At 29.3% G+C, this 20,150-nt stretch overlaps 2 protein-coding genes across 2 annotated transcripts in view; both read right to left on the bottom strand.

Annotated features, from left to right (window-relative positions):
• LOC119678577 (dendritic arbor reduction protein 1-like) overlaps positions 1-4,632 on the bottom strand; it is a 19,877-nt gene extending 15,245 nt beyond the window's left edge. The window contains exons 1-5 of the mRNA XM_038090487.1: positions 4,591-4,632; positions 3,793-4,339; positions 1,190-1,968; positions 312-515; positions 12-266 (exon numbers count right to left, since the gene is read on the bottom strand). Coding sequence (XP_037946415.1) covers positions 12-266; positions 312-515; positions 1,190-1,968; positions 3,793-4,339; positions 4,591-4,632 — 1,827 coding nt within the window. The remainder of the gene's footprint in view (positions 1-11; positions 267-311; positions 516-1,189; positions 1,969-3,792; positions 4,340-4,590) is intronic.
• Positions 1-20,150, bottom strand: part of LOC119672781 (cyclin-dependent kinase 14-like) — a gene marked incomplete in the record, with an annotated part of 829,514 nt that overhangs the window by 320,959 nt on the left and 488,405 nt on the right.

Genomic DNA, 20,150 nt, shown 5'->3' with positions numbered 1-20,150 from the left:
TTATTAGTTACATTACTACTGCCAATCGCTGATGTACTACTCGTTCCGCCATTCGAGGTTAGTGTGGTCAGTGTACGCCCCGGACTTAAATGGTGCACTGAGTTATGCACCATAGCAGCAGCATTTGAGGGGTGTAACGTTATGATATTGGGACAAATTGTTGAAAGTGGATGACCCTGTTGTTGCAATTGTTGCTGCTGCTGTTGTTGTTGTTGTGCATAAGGAGGTGGCGGAGTTGTACGACGGTTTTGTGATTGTTGTTGTTGCTGTTGATGTTGTTGCTGTTGCTGTTGATTGCCAACTGCAACAACAGCTGCTTGTGCAGCGGCTGCTGCAGCAGCAACCATAGAACTACCCGGACTTCCGGGATCTGAGCTAGGCGGCGTTAGTGGCGGTACGAACATATGTCTTGTTGACATTGACGGTGCTGCAGGTGGGCATAATTGTGGATTTTGTTGTTGTTGTTGGCTTGAGTTTTGTAATGGCGGTGGTATTTGGTATTTAGGATGAAATGACTGCAAAAAATTATAAAAGTAATTACATTAAGTTATTAGTTTAGTATTAAATTATATAGTTCAGTATTAATTTTTTAATTTTATAAATTATTTTTATATCAATTGATATAAGCAATATGGTTAAGAAACATTGTTTTACTTTTGTTAATAATATTTTAGCAGCATGTATTTAAGTTATAGTATTTAAACAAAAATCAATATTATTCTGTTAAATATTTTCCTAGAAGTTATGATTCTTTTTAAACAATATCTCAAGATATTTTTTATTATATTTAGTTTTAATTTATTTCAATGTCTTAGCAATATTTGATAAAACTTTATTTAAGTAGTACAAGTTTATTTAATATTTTTTTTAAATATGTAATTTCTTTTTAAATAATTTTATCAGTTTTATAAGAAAATGCTAAACACATTTTAAAAATAGTTTTTCTTTTTATCTCTAATTATAATCTCAACATGTTGCAAGAAAAACAAAAACGCCACTTGAGCAACATTTCTACTCCACTTAAAGGCGTATTTCACTGCAACTCTTTTCTTTTCCAACGACTTACCTGACTACTATGCCAACTGTAACCATAGCCGACGCCAATATTATTGCTGCCACTATTGTTTGTTGTTGCATTTGGATTGGTGTTGCTGTTGTTGTTATTGTTGTTATTGCTTGAATTTGTCACTGTTAAGTTCGTTAATGTCGTTGATGTAGTTAATGTTGCACTTGTGCTTGCTATACCGCCATTAAGATAATTATTGCTACTATTTAAATGTTGTTGAGATGCATATTGTTGATAGGAAATGTTACTGCTATTATCACCATTGACAATGTTATTGCTGGCACTGTTGTTTTCCGCATTATGATTACTAGCCGCACTATTGCAACGTATCGATTGTATAGGACTATTACTATTGCTATTTAGTGTGCCAGCAATATGCTGCTGCTGTTGTTGTTGCTGCTGCTGTTGCTGATGTAATTGCAAAAGTGTTATGGTTTCATCATTACTGCTGTTGCCACCACCACCTCCACTGCCGGTATTACCGGCGCCACTACCAACCAAACTAGGATGATGTTGGTATAAATGTTGCTGATGTAGTTGATAATGCTGATAAGTATGATGTGTCTGTTGTTGATGTTGTTGCTGCTGCAAATGTGTATGCTGTTGATGTAGTGATGTTGGTTTCTCTGTTTTAATTTCCATAGGACTGAGCAATGGTGTCGAGAGTGTTTCGAGCAAAGTATCATCGATTGCTTCCATTTTGACTTGCGGCAATAATGTGTTGGCAGTTGGATTAGTTGCTAGCGAAACCTGCGCATTACTTGAATTTGAGCCTAACATTAAAGCATTTTCTGGATCAATATTTTGTATTGAGCTGGCAATATCTTCCCACAATGCCGGACGCTGGTATGGATCATCAATGTCAGAGTATGGATTGCAGAGAGCCTCTTTGTTTTTGGTTTCTAAAAAAATTTGAAATAAAAATACAATCATTTCATTATTGATAATTGACATTTCAATTGAAATATTATTTTTAATATTAATATAAGAGTGAACTAAGTTCAAGAAATTTAAATTAAGAAATGTAGTTGTGTCAAATTATTTCCTCAGTTAATGTTTATCTAGGACGTGTGCGAGTTAGGCTAAGTTGCGTTCTAAATGAGGGAAATTCTAAGTTGTATCGATAATGTAGTGATGTGTCGATACGTGTTGATAAATGGCTAAATTTGTGCAGTGCAAAAAATTCCAAAAGATCTCCCATTTGGTTTAGCATCAACTTAGCCTAACTTGCACACGTCCCTAAAAATTTTTTATAAATATATTTTTATGCATTTTTATTCCTCTTTGTTAAGCTCAAGTTTATTCTATACTTCCCGAAAAGGAAGATTAAAATTGACAATGACAAAACCAAGGCTATATTCATGACGCAAAAGAGAAGGCAGCATCCTTCAAGTGTGAGCGTCGGTGTCATGGAGATACGGTAGGAGGAAAGCACAAAATGTCTGGGGGTCACCTTTGACAAACGGTTCAATTAGTATAAACATATAAAATGCAAACGGAATAGCTGCTGTAAAATTTTACATCTGCTTAAGGCGCTGTTTAATAATAATCGCTTGAACCTCAAAAATAAAACTACTGTACTACTGCACTACTGTACGGATGTGTTGCTCACATCGAAGCCTCAAATACTGTCATAAAGCAATTTAAGATTCCATGGTACATTAGAACAACAGACATACACAGAGATCTAAGGATCGACTCAGTGAAAAAATATATCAGGTACAGAGCCCTTATTCACAAAAGTTGATATTTAGTTTCCTTAAGATAAATAAACGATATGAATTCCTGCATAGTTAAAGTCTAGTGTGGGGCAGTAATAAACCCCCCAGCCACAAGTGCGCCATAACACTAACTCAAGAAACCACAACAACAATTTAATACTAAATAACATACTACATGAAATGTCATATAACTTAAGTAATATGCGATATTACTATATCTCTTATATATATAAAACCCATAAATAGGCTATATATAATTTTACTAAATTTATATCGAAGTGTCGTAATTTTAACGAAAAGTCAGTCTGACCTTATATATCTAGTATCTGCTTTATTTAGTATCTATCACACTCTGATTGCAATATCATTTTTAAAGGAAACCTATACTTCAGCCTATATATATAACTCATATCGAAGTGTAGTATGCATGTACATATATCAGCGATCTTCATTCGATTATAAATTATGTAATTATTTTGAATTTGACCTATAAATTTGAAATACCGAAGTCGTTGCTCTAGACAAAGTAAGTAAATAAGCTCTTTTCAAACAGTAAAACCCAATTTCACTTCAAATAAATTGAATTTAATGTTTGTTTGCATAAAGAAGAAAAAAAACTAAATAATAATACTATTGATAATAATAATAATAATTTTTATTTGTTAAATTAATAAACAACATTAGTCTCGCAAGAGCAACACACTTGCGGGCTTAAAGCTGGCATTAAATCTACAAAATCTACAAAATCTCTTCAGATTTTCGGTATTAAATTTCACAGCTGAATAAATTATTTTCGAAAGTAAATGTTGTTGATTTAAGGAATTTGTTGTCGTCATGTAAACACATCAACTCTAAACAACACACTAAGTTTTAAAATACAATTCAAAAATCAAAAAAAAAGTATTAAATGTCAACAGCAAGTACATCTTTGATGAAAACAACAACAACAACGACAATGACTACTACAACAACAAATCATATACAACATGAAAAACCTAAACTTACCAAATAAATATTCCTTTTCACTTGCCGCCGCATTTGTTGCTGCGTACGCCGCGTTGGCAACATCAAATGTTGTTGACGTGCCATCGTAAGCGGCGCAGCTGTAAGCTGAATTTGAATTGGAATTAGGTGAACTGGCGGGATTATCACTGGCTGTTGTATGTGTTTGTGTGGTGTTGAGTGGCGGTGGCGGGGGTTGTGTAAATGGCGTATGCTCATGATTGCTATTGTGATGTTGCAAATGATGCTGATGATGCTGTTGTTGATGCTGATGTTGTTGCTGGTGTTGATGTTGATGTTGCCAATGTTCCAATTGACTATTATTACTATTGCCATTATTATGATTGCTATGTGTGGATAATTGCTGCTGGAGATTGTGTTGCTGTTGCTGATGCTGTTGATGCAAATGGTGGTGATGATGATGGTGATGATGATGCAGATGGTGACTATTATGATGATTATGTGGCGTAGATAATACTTCAAGTTCAACGTCTGGTTCAATTTTATGTAAACGACCCATCAGCTCGTGCCGATAGTCCAATTCGGGAGACTAAAAATTGAAAAAAGAAAAAATTAATACTTAATGTAAAGTATATGGTAAAATTAAAAGGAAGTATTTATTTTTTTTTAAATTAGCAAGGTATTAAAAATATTATTTGACTCATAACAAATTAGTGATTAAATATAGTAGTAATACGTTAAGCATTTTATAAAAAAAATTTACTTGCAGTATGTAATGAATAACTTTAAATACTTAGGCTAGTATTTCACCCAAAATATTCCACGGAAAATATAAATCACTTTACCAGATTCATTGGGAATTGTATCGGCATCTAGTGGCATCTAGTGTTCAATGCGACCAGAAAATACAACAGTTAACAACAAATACAACAGTCAAATATGCCGCGAGAGACTAAATATCGAAAGCTACGTTTAATGAGTCTATTTAAAAATAACTGGATCGTATGGATCCAGTTGGAATCCCCGAGAACAAAATTGAAGACAAAATTTGAAGAAAAGAAGCCTCTTCGCTACATGTACATATGTCTGGAACCATTCTGTATCTTGAAAGAAAATGAAATTTTGCAGCTCGGAATAAGGTAAGCCATTACTGGGTTTCGGGCCATTACTGGGTTTCGGGCCACAGGGGTGTTTTGGGTAATGAAAAAGCTGATGAGCTAGCCAGAACTGCATCAAAAACTGCTTTTATAGGTCCTCAACCCTTTTGTGAAATAAACTAGGCCAATACAAAACAGATTATCAAGGAAATGGAAAATCATATGCGGCTGGAGTACTGGGTAAACTTTCCAGGACTCAGAGAAAGCAAAGCACTGATAACACCGTACTCCTACAAAGACATTCTTAAATTCTCAAAATGTAATTTAAGATTGATAACGGGTTTCATTACAGGTCATTATGGTCATTATCTGAAATATCACCTTCATAAACTACAATTATCTGCTAACTCGGAATGCAGATTATGCCTCGAAGATGAGGAAACGACCATGCACATTCTTTATGACTGTCTAGCTTTAATATCGCACAGAAGAAACCTGTTTCATAAAGAATTTTTGTCACCAGAGCAGATTAAGAACTCTTCTCTAGATTTAGTTCTAGACTTTATTCACAAAGCTTTAAAAGGCTTTGTTTAATCAATAGTGAAACTGGTACAATAGGACTCTTCTGGCCGCAGTACCGGCTGTTGGGTAAGTTTCACGTCTACTCTTTAATAAATAAATAAATAAATGAATACATGTATGTCTGGAACCATTCTGTAACTTGAAAGAAAGTGAGATTTTGTCCGACATTGATGTATAAGCAAAATAAGTACCTGACTGAGCATCTCATATTGGTTGCAAAAGAAAGCTCGATGATGTAGGTTCAATTATAAAATTAATCAAGTAAGTTGCACTAGGTTGCAATGCAAAATCCAAATACATTTACTTGGATATTAACAAACTTCTGGACAGCGATTCTACTTAAGACAATATCACTAACATTTGTAATTTATTTGAAAGCTTCAAGGCTCTACAAACCTTGTTTCATATATATAATTAGACCAACTCTCAATCGACCCAAGTCAACTGTTTGTAGATAAAAACTTACCTACTACTACTACGTGTTTTCACATGTGTTCTCATATTAAACCGCTAATAGATGTGTGATCTAATTAGCTCCTAAATGATATTTCATATCAACTATATCACTTCTTATATATATGTCACTTCTATATGGTTGTGTACCGTTTAGCAAAGCTTCAAACACTATTATTCACCAGTTAGAAATTGCACAAAGTCAGGCTCTGAGAAGACTTTTCAAAGTACCATGGTACATTAGGACGAATGACATTTTCTGGGACCTCAAGATTGATCCCATCAAAAAATACATCAAGGATAGAGCCCTGAAATTTTTTGCGAAAACTGACAGACTTTCCAACACCGCGTTATCAAATCTCAAAATGGTTACAGGCTCCTCGGGGACGTATGCAGATCTGAGGTCAATTATTACTTATGAAGTGATAAACAATAATCTAGTCAAGGCATAAAGAGGGGTTTTGAAAATACCTCGAGTTAAGAAAGAGTAAAAGTGCTCAAGTGCACTGGCTCAAATAGCTTCAACATAATAATATATCTGAAATCTGTTGAAGCTATTAAGCTACCCTCAAATCTAGATTTGATGGTCTATATGATTGCTGAAATAAATTTAAATAGTATATATCTCAGTACAAACTACAGTATATCTTTTCTGATGTCAGGAAGCTGACAATTAGGAAGTACAAAAGTTTGTTCTTAAACTTGTATGGAGTAGAACATGTTTAACTCTTAATAAAGTGCCGGTCCAGAATATAATATATCTCTTGCGAAACTGCAATGGTAAACACTCATTCCATTTTGTTGTCATTTATATGTTAATTAATATTTGATTTATAAGTATTTATTATTTCTATTTATTTTTATAGAACGTAAACATTTTATTATATTATTTCATATTTGTTTTTATTTAAAAATTGAAATTAAGTTTTTATGAGTAGCATTGATATAAATATAAAGCTTATTAATAACTTAAAATAAAACAAAATATTTATTTTTACACATTATGACTTATTTTTAAACATTTCTCAATAAAATTCTTATAAAAAAATGTATTAAAAATATATAAAATTTCACACTTACGAAATGACACTTAAAAACTGTGGAGTTTAAAACTTCCTCATTTTTTAGCACTCAAAATAACTTTGCGTACGTAAAACGTATTTCAGTTATGACAGAGTGACGATAATACGAAGTTAATTTTAAACTCAAGAATAAAAAAAATTTAAAATAATGTCAATAAAATGAAAAGCAATAAAATATCTTAAGAAATAAAATATTTAAAATCAATAAATGTAGAATAATAAAATTATTCAAAATTATGCGCTGCACATATCCACAACGGCTAATGTGCAACTTCGGTGACCACCGACGTCTGGTACCTTAAAATACCGTTCGATGAGATTGGAAAAAATGCTGAAATATGCATAAGAATTGAAATTATGTAAATTTAGTAAAAAATTCTAAACTCTGGAACTGAAATGTTTTACTTAAAATTCTTGTTTAGTCACTTTGACGTTGAAGTCACGTGCTACGCATGATTATGAGGTCATTTGCGTGAAGTTGCAAAAATAATTAGACAAGCGACTTTTTCCGAATGGGCAACTGTTGCTGGCAAGATATGCCCCAACGAGTGTTGATTATTGCGTTTCCGACTATAGTCGGAATAATATAGACATTACTACAGCTGAAAAGGAATTTAGGTCAAATATTTTGGTCATATCAATTATGAAAAAAGAGTTCCCATGAAAATTCGCTAAAGTGACTTCACTGAAAATTGCCTAGAATCTCTATCAGAAACTGTTGACAAAGTACTTTTGATTAGTTTCACTTTTAACTAAAGTTTTTTTTTAAAAAGTGTAGTATATAACGTTATTTATGACATTATTACATATTGAATAACAGCTGATTATTCACTAACTACGTCTATTTGCTGGAAAAACTTTTTCATTATAGGATTATAGCTGATTACTTTAAGTATGTTTTTATTATGGAATCAATTCAACTTTGATATTTCAAACAAAACATATTAGTTTTTGTTATATATTAATTTTATTTAATTAAATTACAATATAATTAATTTATATAATTACAATATTCTAACCAACTACAACAGTTTCACTTGCGTCTTTTATTCTGTTGAATTTTTTTGATTTTCGCTAAATAGCTTTAGAAGCCGTTTTAATGATATTTCTGCTTTTAGTTCACAAATGAATTTTAAAAATTTACTGGCTATAATCATTTCTTCTTATACAGAAGACCACCTGCGTCACAATGAAAGTACTCCCCATATATTGTGCAACATGAAATAATGTTGTTAGATAATTTATATTTAGATTAGGACAATAATGGATTAAAGTTCCAATATGGGTGTTTTCAGTAAATTAGCTACAAATAAATGGACAAACATTCCATTCGAAAAACAAATCGTAGTGCATCTAATAATAATAAAAATAATAATAACACATTGCTTTCATAGTAAGGGGTTACGAGTATTTATAAAATATGGATCACATACATTTTTTGGAATAACATTTGCATTAAGAACATGCTAAACAGTAGTTAAATTAAAGGTATCTAATCTAATACAGTCTAAATTAATATACTGGATATTTTAACAGTTACTGGACTAATAATAATTACGTTGTTCAGAAAGAACTACGGAACCTTTCTTTGCATCCATTATCATTCTTACAAGTTTCTTTGACGTGAAGTCAACTCTTACATACTGAGCTGTTAATAGTTAGTTCCAATAAAAAAATCCCTCAGAAATTCATTGCATTCAACGTTCAAAATATACCACGATTAACTAACAAAGGAATATAATGCCCATAAAATGCCTAATAGCAAGATGCAACACATTCAACTTCTTTCGAATTTTTCAAAGACATCATCTCCTCCTATCAAATTATGGGATGGTTTCAAGTCTTTCTTTTGATTATTTTTTAGCAGTTAATTTCTATATTATGTTTCTATCGAATAATTCTGTGCCATTTAGTAAATCTTATGAAATTTTACAGTGATGTTTTGTAGCACGTTGTTTACATTACATGGTGTGCATTATCCTTTAGACCTGGTAATCGGAAAAGTTTTTTGAATACTTATCTTTCGAATCAAAGCAATTACCTTACTTTATTTCTTCATTATTTGTAAATATCAGACTTAAATATTGGATAATATTCAGACCTCAATATTGGATAATGTTATCTTATGAAATACTTTAATGAAAGTTTGCTTTTCATACCCTACATATCTCGTTAATCGTATTATATAAGTAAATAAGTATTATAGTTAGTACTTTATAACTATAAAAAGAAAAAAGCATGATAAAGAATAAGCATTAGATGTTAATAAGATAAATTTATGACACTTGCATACCTCTGCTTTAGGAAGTAAAAGGAACATACATGTCGCTTTTAGATCCTAAATCCTGCCTAAATGCACACTTTAAAAACGTTAGTATTGTACTATATCAAAGGAGATTTCAAAAACCACAGCGTAGGATAATGACAATCAGAACAACTTTTTATTCAAGCAAAGAAAGTAATATATTACCTACTTCCTCTAAGAAGAGTACAAATTTTTTTTGTTGACTTTAAAGATCAGGGCAATCTGATTCATCGCTTCAATAGGTCAGGTTTTTTCCGCATTGCAGTCTTTCGTTTTTGTGGAATGGATATCAAAAATTGTAAATTCATTCTTTGTGAATTTGTTGGTCTTGGTCGACAATGGCTTCACCAGTTAGTTTGTTATTCAGGGTTTATATGTTATGTAGGACATAGGTCATCTAATATTAATAATGAACTAGATGATCGTTTCGTATCTCTTAAAGGCAATTTCCAAACTTGTAACATTAACATTAACATTAACATTAACAAAAACATTCAATTTTTTAATTATCGGTAAAGTTTTCTGTGTACTCGTATAACTCTCGATCACCCAATGGAAGTTATGAGCAAATAAAATGCATTAAAATTTTTGTCTTATAAAAAATATGACAAGTAATAAAAATTGCTTAAAAATTATTTAAGCTTCTTAACCAATAAATGTTGAAATTGTAATTTTAAACCATCGAAAACTGTTAATGAACTTAAGCCAAATTAAATTAAATTTTTTTGAAGATTTTTTGTTGTTGTCATTATTATAAACTATCAGTTGAGTTGTCTGTTGGTAACAAGATTAAAAATTTTTTCCTCCACTTTATGTTATCAAAATAAAGAAAGCATCTTTCATATAAAATTACAATGAAAATTAAAAAAAAAAAAACGTAAACAAGAAAACTCATAAAAATCATAAAACGCATAAGATTGTTCGGAACGCATTGTGGCGTAGTGAGTCAAGTCAAGTCAAGTTAAGTCAAGTCCACTCCAATCGACGTGATATGAAATGAGGTTCTTCTGGAGTTGATCGCGTGCGGTTAACACACGCATTGGCGTAAAATGATAAAAATTCAAGTGGAAAGATAAAAATCAATGGAAATTTATGATCATGCACGTAAACAGAATCAATTAAAAATGCAGCAACTTGCTGACCAGTGTTGAGCATGACTGCCCATGAAGATGCGCGCGTAGGCCAAAGTGTCGCTGATTAAATTAATGGAAATTGACAAAGAAACTGAGCCAGCAAACCGAAACAGAAACCGAAATCGAAAATCTGTAATTTGGAATGATACTAAATACTAATAATAAAATAAGAAGAAGAAGAAGAAATAGTGAATTAGGAAGTGAATTAATACACATTAATTGATAAGTAAGCAATCAGCTGATTTGGTTTTGTTTACATATTAAAAAGTTGCTAAAGCATTTCGAAGTGTTGCTAGCAATTGGCGACTTCACACCTTCGAAAGTTGTTAGCAGAATGTGTTTGGACCTAAAAATATTTTTAGTTCTTTTTTTAAAACAAGATTTGTTAAAATTTTTATTTTCTATACAAATTAAATATTTTATGGTAATGTACACCAATATTTTACATTAATATACATATATTATATATTAATATTATATTGTGATAATATAAACTTATCAAATTTATCACGCAACTCACATTTCATAGCAAACTCCACAGATGAAGTAAAAATTGACATATTTATCACCAATACCTTGTTTTCCCTTCGCCGCTACGAAATCTACATTTTATAGCAAATCTTTTAGTTAAGGAAATAAATTTATACTTCTATAAACGAAAGTAGCGAACTCGTGATCAGATCGCAGCACTAACGAAGCTTAGTTCACGGTATTATTCCATACTCTTCTCAGCTTTCCACTGTTTCAGACAAATAAATTACTAAATTACTATATTACTAAAAATAACTAGACCTAGACTAGATCCCGTGAGCTAACCCTCATCAAAAAAGGTTCGACTCAACATCATGTATGTACATTATTCCTGCTGCAGAAAAATCATGTAAATGTTCTTTACTCAAAATAATTTAAAAGTGCTAAATGAACTGAATACCCATATTAACTGATCCGGCTTAAATATTTCTTTAGTTTAACCATTAATTATCCAACTTAAATGGATTGGGTACTCATATCAATGTACCTCTTAAGGTAAACGATTGTTTGAAGTATGGATAAAAAATTTTTGTTTCAAAAAAATAAGTTTTTCCCTTGGCATTTGTTTTATAAAGCATCCTATAAATACTTTAATACTGAATCTGCAATGATGATAAGGAAGATGTGTTTATCAAACATCTTGGAACGAAAATATTGAACTGTTATCAGCTGTTATCTCAGGTACTACCAACGTATCTTTATCAGAGTTTATGTGGTTCTTTACTATAACATTATGGTACAAGGTTCCTATTGGGATCATGTTGTATCACAATGGACGAGTTTTATAGAAGTGCGTCGAGTGCCAACTCTAGAAGTTTATAGTCGCCTTCACCTACCCACCTATCTACTTAAATAAACTATTGCCAGTTCAGCAGTTTTTATCTATGATGCAATAATTTTATTTACTATATCTAAGAACACTGCAAAATCCATAAGTTTTTAAAAGACGATACTGTTGCCACATGGTTTCAATTTTTAAAAACTTTCCTACTACTATTGTATTAATGTATGGTAGATATTTTTTCTCAAATTTATTAACATTTCTATTTCTCGCACAAATTTGACAAAACTTACAAATTATGTTTAAAAGATACTTTATGAACTCTTTAATGTATCTTATATTGATGAGCGCTGAATTTAGTAGTGAATTTTTGAGTTAAGTTGTCATATCGAAAGGCGTTAATATGCGTTGATGGCTTCAACATTTGTCCATAAATGTAAATATTATACACTTGTAACTTTTTATTATTAGTTTTGTATATTTTTTTTATTTTTTTTATATTTTATCTTTTATTTTTTTTATTTTTTGTTTTATTAATACTTTAAATGTTGCTTGGGAACTCATTTTGAAGTGATTGATATGCAAAGCAGCAACATTTCTTAACATAAATAAAATTTACTCAAAATAAAAAGGTAAATATATTTTTAATATGTATATACTACAGTGTATATATGTATATAGTTATATGAATATATTTGTATCTATATAACTTAATAACATTTGTATTGAAATCGATTTTATTGCCAATTTTAGCATTTTTTAAACATTTTGTAGCACATCAAAGGTTCTTGACCATTTGACGTTTGTTTATCAAATGTCTTCATAATATACGATCGTTGGAATATTATTTATAAGAAAATATATACACAATGTATGCATAAAGATAGATATAAAGCCGCTATTATATATTATCGATGTATACACAAATGCTTAATACAAGTATTATTTGGTATTATTTTTATTTGTTAGGATTTTAATTAAATCACGTTGTAATCGTTAAGTTTATTTTATGTTTATCATTATTTTTTATGTCTGTTGTGTAGCACATATTAAACTTAAGACTTGAAAAATAAAAAATACAATATAAAATTGTTATAAATATTTAAACTGTACAATAATAAACTAATTTTTATTACTTGATTTGAATGGTTTTTTTACTATAATAGACAAGAGTAGCCACTTTTTCTGGGTTATAAATATCAATCAGTCGAATAGGCTTGATATAGTTTGAATATTTGAAGTTATCAGTCAGTGACGAATGACTTGATAAACTCATAAAGAGAAATTTATATAACAGATATAACAAATTTCGAAAGCTAATAAAGTTTTTATTTTAACAATTTATATACTTTTTTTATGAGGAAAAATTTGAGGAATTTCGTAATATCATTAAAATGAAAAGAATAATTTCATTAACGATTAATTTAAGAAACATCAAAACTGATTTTTTCAACAAATTTTTTTTTTTAAAACGAAAATAATATTATTATTTTTAAGTTATTATTTCGTTTACTCTTAAACATGAAACTTTAATTTACATAAAAAAAATTATCTACATCATCTACAAAAGTGATTAAATCAAACAGTGGAGTGTTCAGGATCGTTAGTCCTCCTTCGACAATATATCCTTTAAATAAAAAACATATAATAAAAAAAATATTTTCAAGTATATACCACCCATCGCTTTTGACACAATCCTGGTTACGATGCTGAATTCAAATATTGAACATGTGAACATTATTTTTTTTTAATATAACCTTCACACATTGTTATAGACCAATTGCTATGTTTTATATACTTATTTTCACTTCAAGAACTCATCTATAGAAATTTATGTTATTATTGTATTGTAAGTAATTATTTTAATATTCACATGTATTTGTTTTTCTAAACAATATCTCGCAGGTGTCCTGATATCTTGGCATTATATCAGCGATATATGCCGATACTTTTCTATGCATATAGAAAAGTAATATCGCTTGCCCAACTTTCTTCAACATGACCTTTTTTAGCTGCTTGTTGGTATCGCAGAAAGACCTAACAACCTCTCGAATATTGACCTCATGCTATTTCACTTTATAAGCTTTTATATGTAATTGTATGTATCGCAGAAAGAAAACTAAAACAGTTTTAGAAAAGATCTGAAAGCTTAGGTTATTAATATTAAATTCAGTTTAATATGGATTCTACTTAGTTCACATAAATAACTAAATAAGGTACGAACTATCAGATGGTAACCTGGTATCAAACATAGATTAAAATAAATTATTTCTTCTACTAATGACGTGCCTTTCATTTACTTCTGTTTTTGCGTTCCTTATTAAACTGCTTCAGGCACGACAGAACTCACGGGTAAAGCCCCCAATACATAATAATCTGACTATCTCTATGGATTAAAGATGGACTATCTTTATGGACGTGTTAGATGCTTAGTACTAAGTTTACATTTATGTCATAGAAATTCTAAAGCTCTATACTTCATAATAAAGGCTTAAACCGGAAAGAGGTATAGTTGGTCTCTAAGTTAAAATGACTGATAATTGGAGTGGAATTCGATATGCCCTAGAAATGATTATAGGTAAGAGTTTCTCTGCTATATAAAGTTAAATAAACTATGAGCTCATTTATTCAACTAAATATTAGTTTAAGCGAGGCAACGCATCAGTTATCCGCTATATAGATTTCCGCAGGCCACAACAACAACAACTAATTTAATGCCTCGTGCCAGCTGGTCAAAGTTTATTAAGAATTCTTAATAAAAATAATATATGACTTTATTACCTTAATCAAAATTTATGCTGTGTCCTCTTTTACAAATGTTGCATTTTAGAGCACCTTTTAGTTCATCAGATACAATGATGTTTTCTTCTCCTTTCTTATTTTTTTTAACTGCATCTGATGCACTTGAATTTAACTAAAATGCACATTTAGTGCACACATAAAAGGCATTGTATAAAATATTTATGAAAATATTCTCTTATGTTGGCCAGCTTTAAAAGTATCTTACCGAAGTTAACAATTTTTTGAATCTTTGGAATGCGGCCTGGCCAAATTGTTGCACTACAACTTCAACAGATTATTGAGTGCCATGGAGACGAGCGAGCTCAAAGCATTTCATTGAAATTCGCTTTCTTTTCAATTCGAGTATTCAATTCTGAATATATTTTTTTATGGCACACACTAAAATCTTTTGCTATAAAAAATAACACATGGCTTATATTAAATGTTCAGATATTTAGAAAAGAAAACTGTCATAAAATCCAAAAATGTAAACACTTAAAGTCATAGGCTTTTGAACTTTATTATATTATTTTTATTTATTTTTTTTACATTCTGGTCAACTTTTTTTTTTTGCTTTTTTAAAGCTATTTTAAGCTTAGTCATTTCTGTGACTTCAGTCAGTAAGCCTACAAAATATAACAATGTAAAGATTATCGTTTAGATAAGCAAGAAATGCCACAGTAGTTGAAAATTTATGCTTATGGTACACATCTGTATAAATATATTATAAAAAATATCACCAATGCTTTGCATATCAGATGGCAAAAAAAAACAAGCAAAAACGTTGAGATAGTTCAGTAAAAAATACCTTTAAGTCGACCTCCAAAAACTTTTGATATGATGATTCACATGAGATAATTTGACATCAATTTTACACGTGTAAATAAAATAAGAATATAAAAACGATCTAAATTAGATAAAGATAAATTATGATATCATGCGCTATAGTTTTTAAAAATTTTAAATATACCATGAAACAATAACTTTGAATCAAGTTTTTTATATAAAGCAAATACAATGTTTATAAAGAAAAATAAATAAAAAAAATGAAATATAAATCGAAAAATTCTTAGTATTATTTACTTTAGTAATTGTTATATATTGAAAATGACAAACTGCCTTTAAATTGCTCTTTTAAATTAAGTTCATTTAAGATATGAAATAAAAGACACTTCATTCACATTAGGTGTCGATGATGAAGTTTTTAAACGATCCGATAAGTAACAGATAAGAGCGACCCTAACGAAACTGCAGGTACAAAATATTGAATCAATATTAAATATTGATATATACATCAAAATATATCATATATATATACATATATTTATTTATAATATAAAATAGTATATATGTTCAATATTCTACATAGTATTGTACGCGTTAGGATCATTTTCTTTTAATTTTATTCGATTATAGACCGTTAATTTGAAGTTCGAAATGGAAACAAACACTCTTAAAGAAATTCTCTTAGAGAAACTCAAGCCGGTGTTGCACAAAAAAACGTTCTAGGCCTATTACTGTATTCAAATTTTCATTAGTGATCTATCGACACCTCAAAGTTGCACAATTGTAAACTTCGCTCACGACACCGTTGTTCTGTCCATTGGTAAAAGTACCAGAAAAATCTACCAAAAACTACAAGAAACTTTTCAAAGTAATATTACAGTTTCAACCAAACAATGATATCTTAAACTCAATAGTAATTTATCTGTATAAGTAGATATCACCAATGAAAAAGTAGAACAATCACCATTATAATTAGAAGGTTTAGATATATCATATTCAAACACTGTGAAATATCTCGGCATGACTTTGGACACAAAAGGAATACTTGAAGACTGAAAAAAAAAGAATTAGACTTGAAATAATTATCACTATCCGAATACTATAACCCACTCATTTATAAAGAATTATTCAAAACCATACAGTATAACGGTGCTGGGAATGTACTCATCAAACCAACGAAAATATTATAAAAGGGTTTCTAAATTAAAAAGTTGGAGATGTGATGAAAACTGCTAGGTACGTCAAAAGCATTAACATGCACAGTGATCATAATATACCATCTATCGAACAAAAAATAGATATAATCGGCAAATCACATATGGAACGGTTTGCAACCTCCAGCAGTGATGATGTCTCCGAGATTAGAGAAAACGGTGTCATTTGATATAATAAATGAAAATTTTACACGACTATAATTACTGTAAAGTATAGTTTCCATATATAAAACAATAAATAAATAAGACTACGTAGTCTTATTTAAGATACTAGTTATAGTAAGCTAGGTTTAATAAAAAAAATGTGAATTCTAACCCCGGATTCATTTTATTCAATATGTGTTATGTGGCACTTGCAGTTACAGTACTCTACAGATGAAATGAGTCGGTATAAAAAACAGCTTGACCCAGTGTTAACAGTTTTTTAAGGAACAACATAGTGAATTAGCACTTTGGCAAGAAGTATTCTTATTATAAAATAATATAGCTGTACATATATTTAAAGAATAGATCTTGATATGTGCTAATATTAATTGAAATTCGTAAGTAACTGCCATTTTTTCGTACATTTTCGAACAATAAATTTATTTATTAAAAATCAATTTTTACTTTAATTGAGCTCTAGCAAATTTTCGGATAACTTTATAATTTTATTGGTTTAGAACTTCTATGGTTTATTGGTAAAAAACTTAGCCAAGTAATTTTTAGCGAACCTTTCTTTTAACTGTTGTTGTAGTTTAATTGTTAATATTTTTTATTATTTTTAGTAATCATAATTTACTAATATTTTCAAGATCTCTTTAGTAGACCCCCCACTTATTTCAAGGCATTGTATATATATTTATGCGCAAGCATACATATTTCAAATACTCATCATTTTATTCAATCAAAGAGTTTGACAATATTATTGTAATTTCAATTTTTGTTTATAATATTTTTATATTTTTTTATACAATTTTTGTTTTTGTATAAAACTGCCAAGCAAATATTTTGATCAGCACTTTAAAACTGGAATTTAATTGATTCAGCAGATACGATTGCCTGATGCTGTTTATAAGTATGACAGTTAAACTAATAGAGTAAAGCGATATAGTGATAAGTATCTATAAATGTATTCCCATTAGTAAAATTTTTTTTCACTAATTGTTTATTTAAGTAATTTTTACGTTTTTCATTGCTTTCAATCATGTACGCCACATATTTTTGAAATTAACGGTATTTAAAACGAAAATTTTAGCAAAAATATTGTATCTATTGAAAGAAAAAGATTACATGTATTGAATTTCATCTTTATTATAGAAACTTTTATTTTTGAAATGTTTATGTCAGATATATGTGTTTTTCTGGTGATGTATTATAAAATTTGGAAGAGATTCCTTAGTTTATAAAATACATCAAATTGTATGTAGATATGTGACATTTATTTTCAATATTCCTAACGGAAGGTTCGTCAAATATCCTTAAATATGATAACTTATAAGTTCTTGTATAATAATGTGTTGGGAAATAGACAGTTTGTTCATTTCTTCGGAAAACTTCATTCGCCTCAAATTTTTGTATTCATTTCTGGAACAAAAATGCTTTATCTTCTAGAAAATATTTTTTTACTAATAAAGAACATTAATTTTTCCTTATCATATTCCCTTATATGTTAGTGAAGGTCTTAGGTCGCTTTGGACATTATATTCGCATTGGTAGTCTTCTTGGTCTGGCGCTTAAACAACGTCTTTATCCGAGATATCACAACAGTCCATTATTTAGAGCAAAGTGGACAAAGTATACAAATCAGTCACTACAAACTAACCCATGAAGTGCGTACTTATCTAATATCAAATATTGTTATATAAATAAATAAATATATTAGCGGTGCTTATACAGACATAGTCCTTCAGATCTAACAATTACTCAGTATAAATTTATGATTCCGCAAATTTTTTATATAGCTATCAAACCCTAATTTTGTGCCTTTAATGTATAATTTACAGTTATAGCACTTATTTTTATTTTTTTGCTATTGAATTTTTACTTAATTTCAAATTTTTATTCAATCTTAAGCTTTTAATTTTATTTGAGTTTCTTATTTCGAGTTCAGGATAAATATATTAATAACATAAATATTTATTATAATTAAATTTTATTATATTTGGCATGATTATTGATTTCATTTTGATTTTTTTAAAATATATTTTAAAAATCTAAACTGCCTAACTAATTTACTTCAATTACTCTATCTGTAAATTAATTTAAATGCTTTATACCGAAATGGTTTCAGAGTTAGGTACCAATCATAAAGTGAAGCCCCATGAGACAGCTATAAAATCAATTAGCTAATATATGAAAAATTTTAAAATCAATTAAAACCAATCTTAGCTTTTAGTAAATACATAAACACTTATATGGTTATTAATATAAATTTTTTTTTTATGCCGTATCAAGCATACAAAAGACTTAGGCAACAAACTTGTTGAATTTTATAACCAAACATTTTCAAAGCTCTTCAAAACTTATACTAAAATAATATTCGACTGTATTTAATATAGTAATTACGGCAAATAAATAAATACACAGATGTAAAAAAATATGCACACACATATATATATATATTATAAGTAATTGAGTTTAATCATAAAAAATAAGCTTTTTCAGACATAATAAAAACTAACAAGAGTCATTTTCACTAAAATTTATTTATAAACTGCTGAGCAAATAATAATAATCGTAAAAATGCTACCAACTATAATCAAAGCATTCCGCAATATATCTGCTTAAGTTGTAAAATATTTATAGCAGTCATTAACACCATTAGGCTTAATCAGAAATATATAAATTCGCAGGAAAAGATGTGCAATAATTTTATTCGCATTACCTCTACTTGAAGATGTGGAACCATTACTTCCACCTCGTAAAAAATTCAAATAACAAACATTAATGAAAAATTATTAAAATAAATACTAAAGGAGTATGAAAAATATTGTAAAATTTTATTACTATAATAAACACTATTACATCTTGATATAAACATATATATTTAAAGAATAAAATAATAAACCGAAAATGTGGTAAAATTGTGGCATAAATAAAATAAAATTAAATATAAAGAAAGTTGTTATACTTTAATACTTACATATGACAATAATGTAAGAATTTAATATAAAAAACGTCTATTACTCAAATTCCATATCATGAGTTGAGGAAGTCAAAAGACTTTTGCTAAGGGAATCAATAAAGTACTTCAGTAAGGAACTAACACCTTAGACCAAGTAAAGCAATGACCTCAAATTATTTATTATAATAACCTTTTAAGCTAACTAAATGTAAAAAAAAGGAATTGATGTTTAAGAATTAAACCGTTTAATGAACTGTGGATAATAATAAGCAACAGATCGAACTGAAAATAATTTTAAGAATGATTAAGTTCCTTATAATGTGTAGGAGAGCAATAAGAGTATTAAAAATCGATGAATTAAATCATATTTTGTTGGAAACGCCTCTCAATTTGCCAAATTTAATTTAAAACCCAGACAACCACGTGATAATCGCAACAATATACCAACATCCTGAAACAATACAGTGGATAAATTTGATTGTTTCAAATATCAAATTACTTAAGCTCGTAGCAAAAGGTAACTACAGAAACTTTATTAATATGATTATT

Source organism: Teleopsis dalmanni, chromosome 1 (assembly GCF_002237135.1).
Source record: "Teleopsis dalmanni isolate 2A chromosome 1, ASM223713v2, whole genome shotgun sequence".
Classification (NCBI taxonomy): Eukaryota; Metazoa; Arthropoda; class Insecta; order Diptera; family Diopsidae; genus Teleopsis; species Teleopsis dalmanni.
The sequence above is the reverse complement of the archived record's forward strand: the minus strand, read 5'-3'. Positions and strand labels throughout refer to the sequence as shown.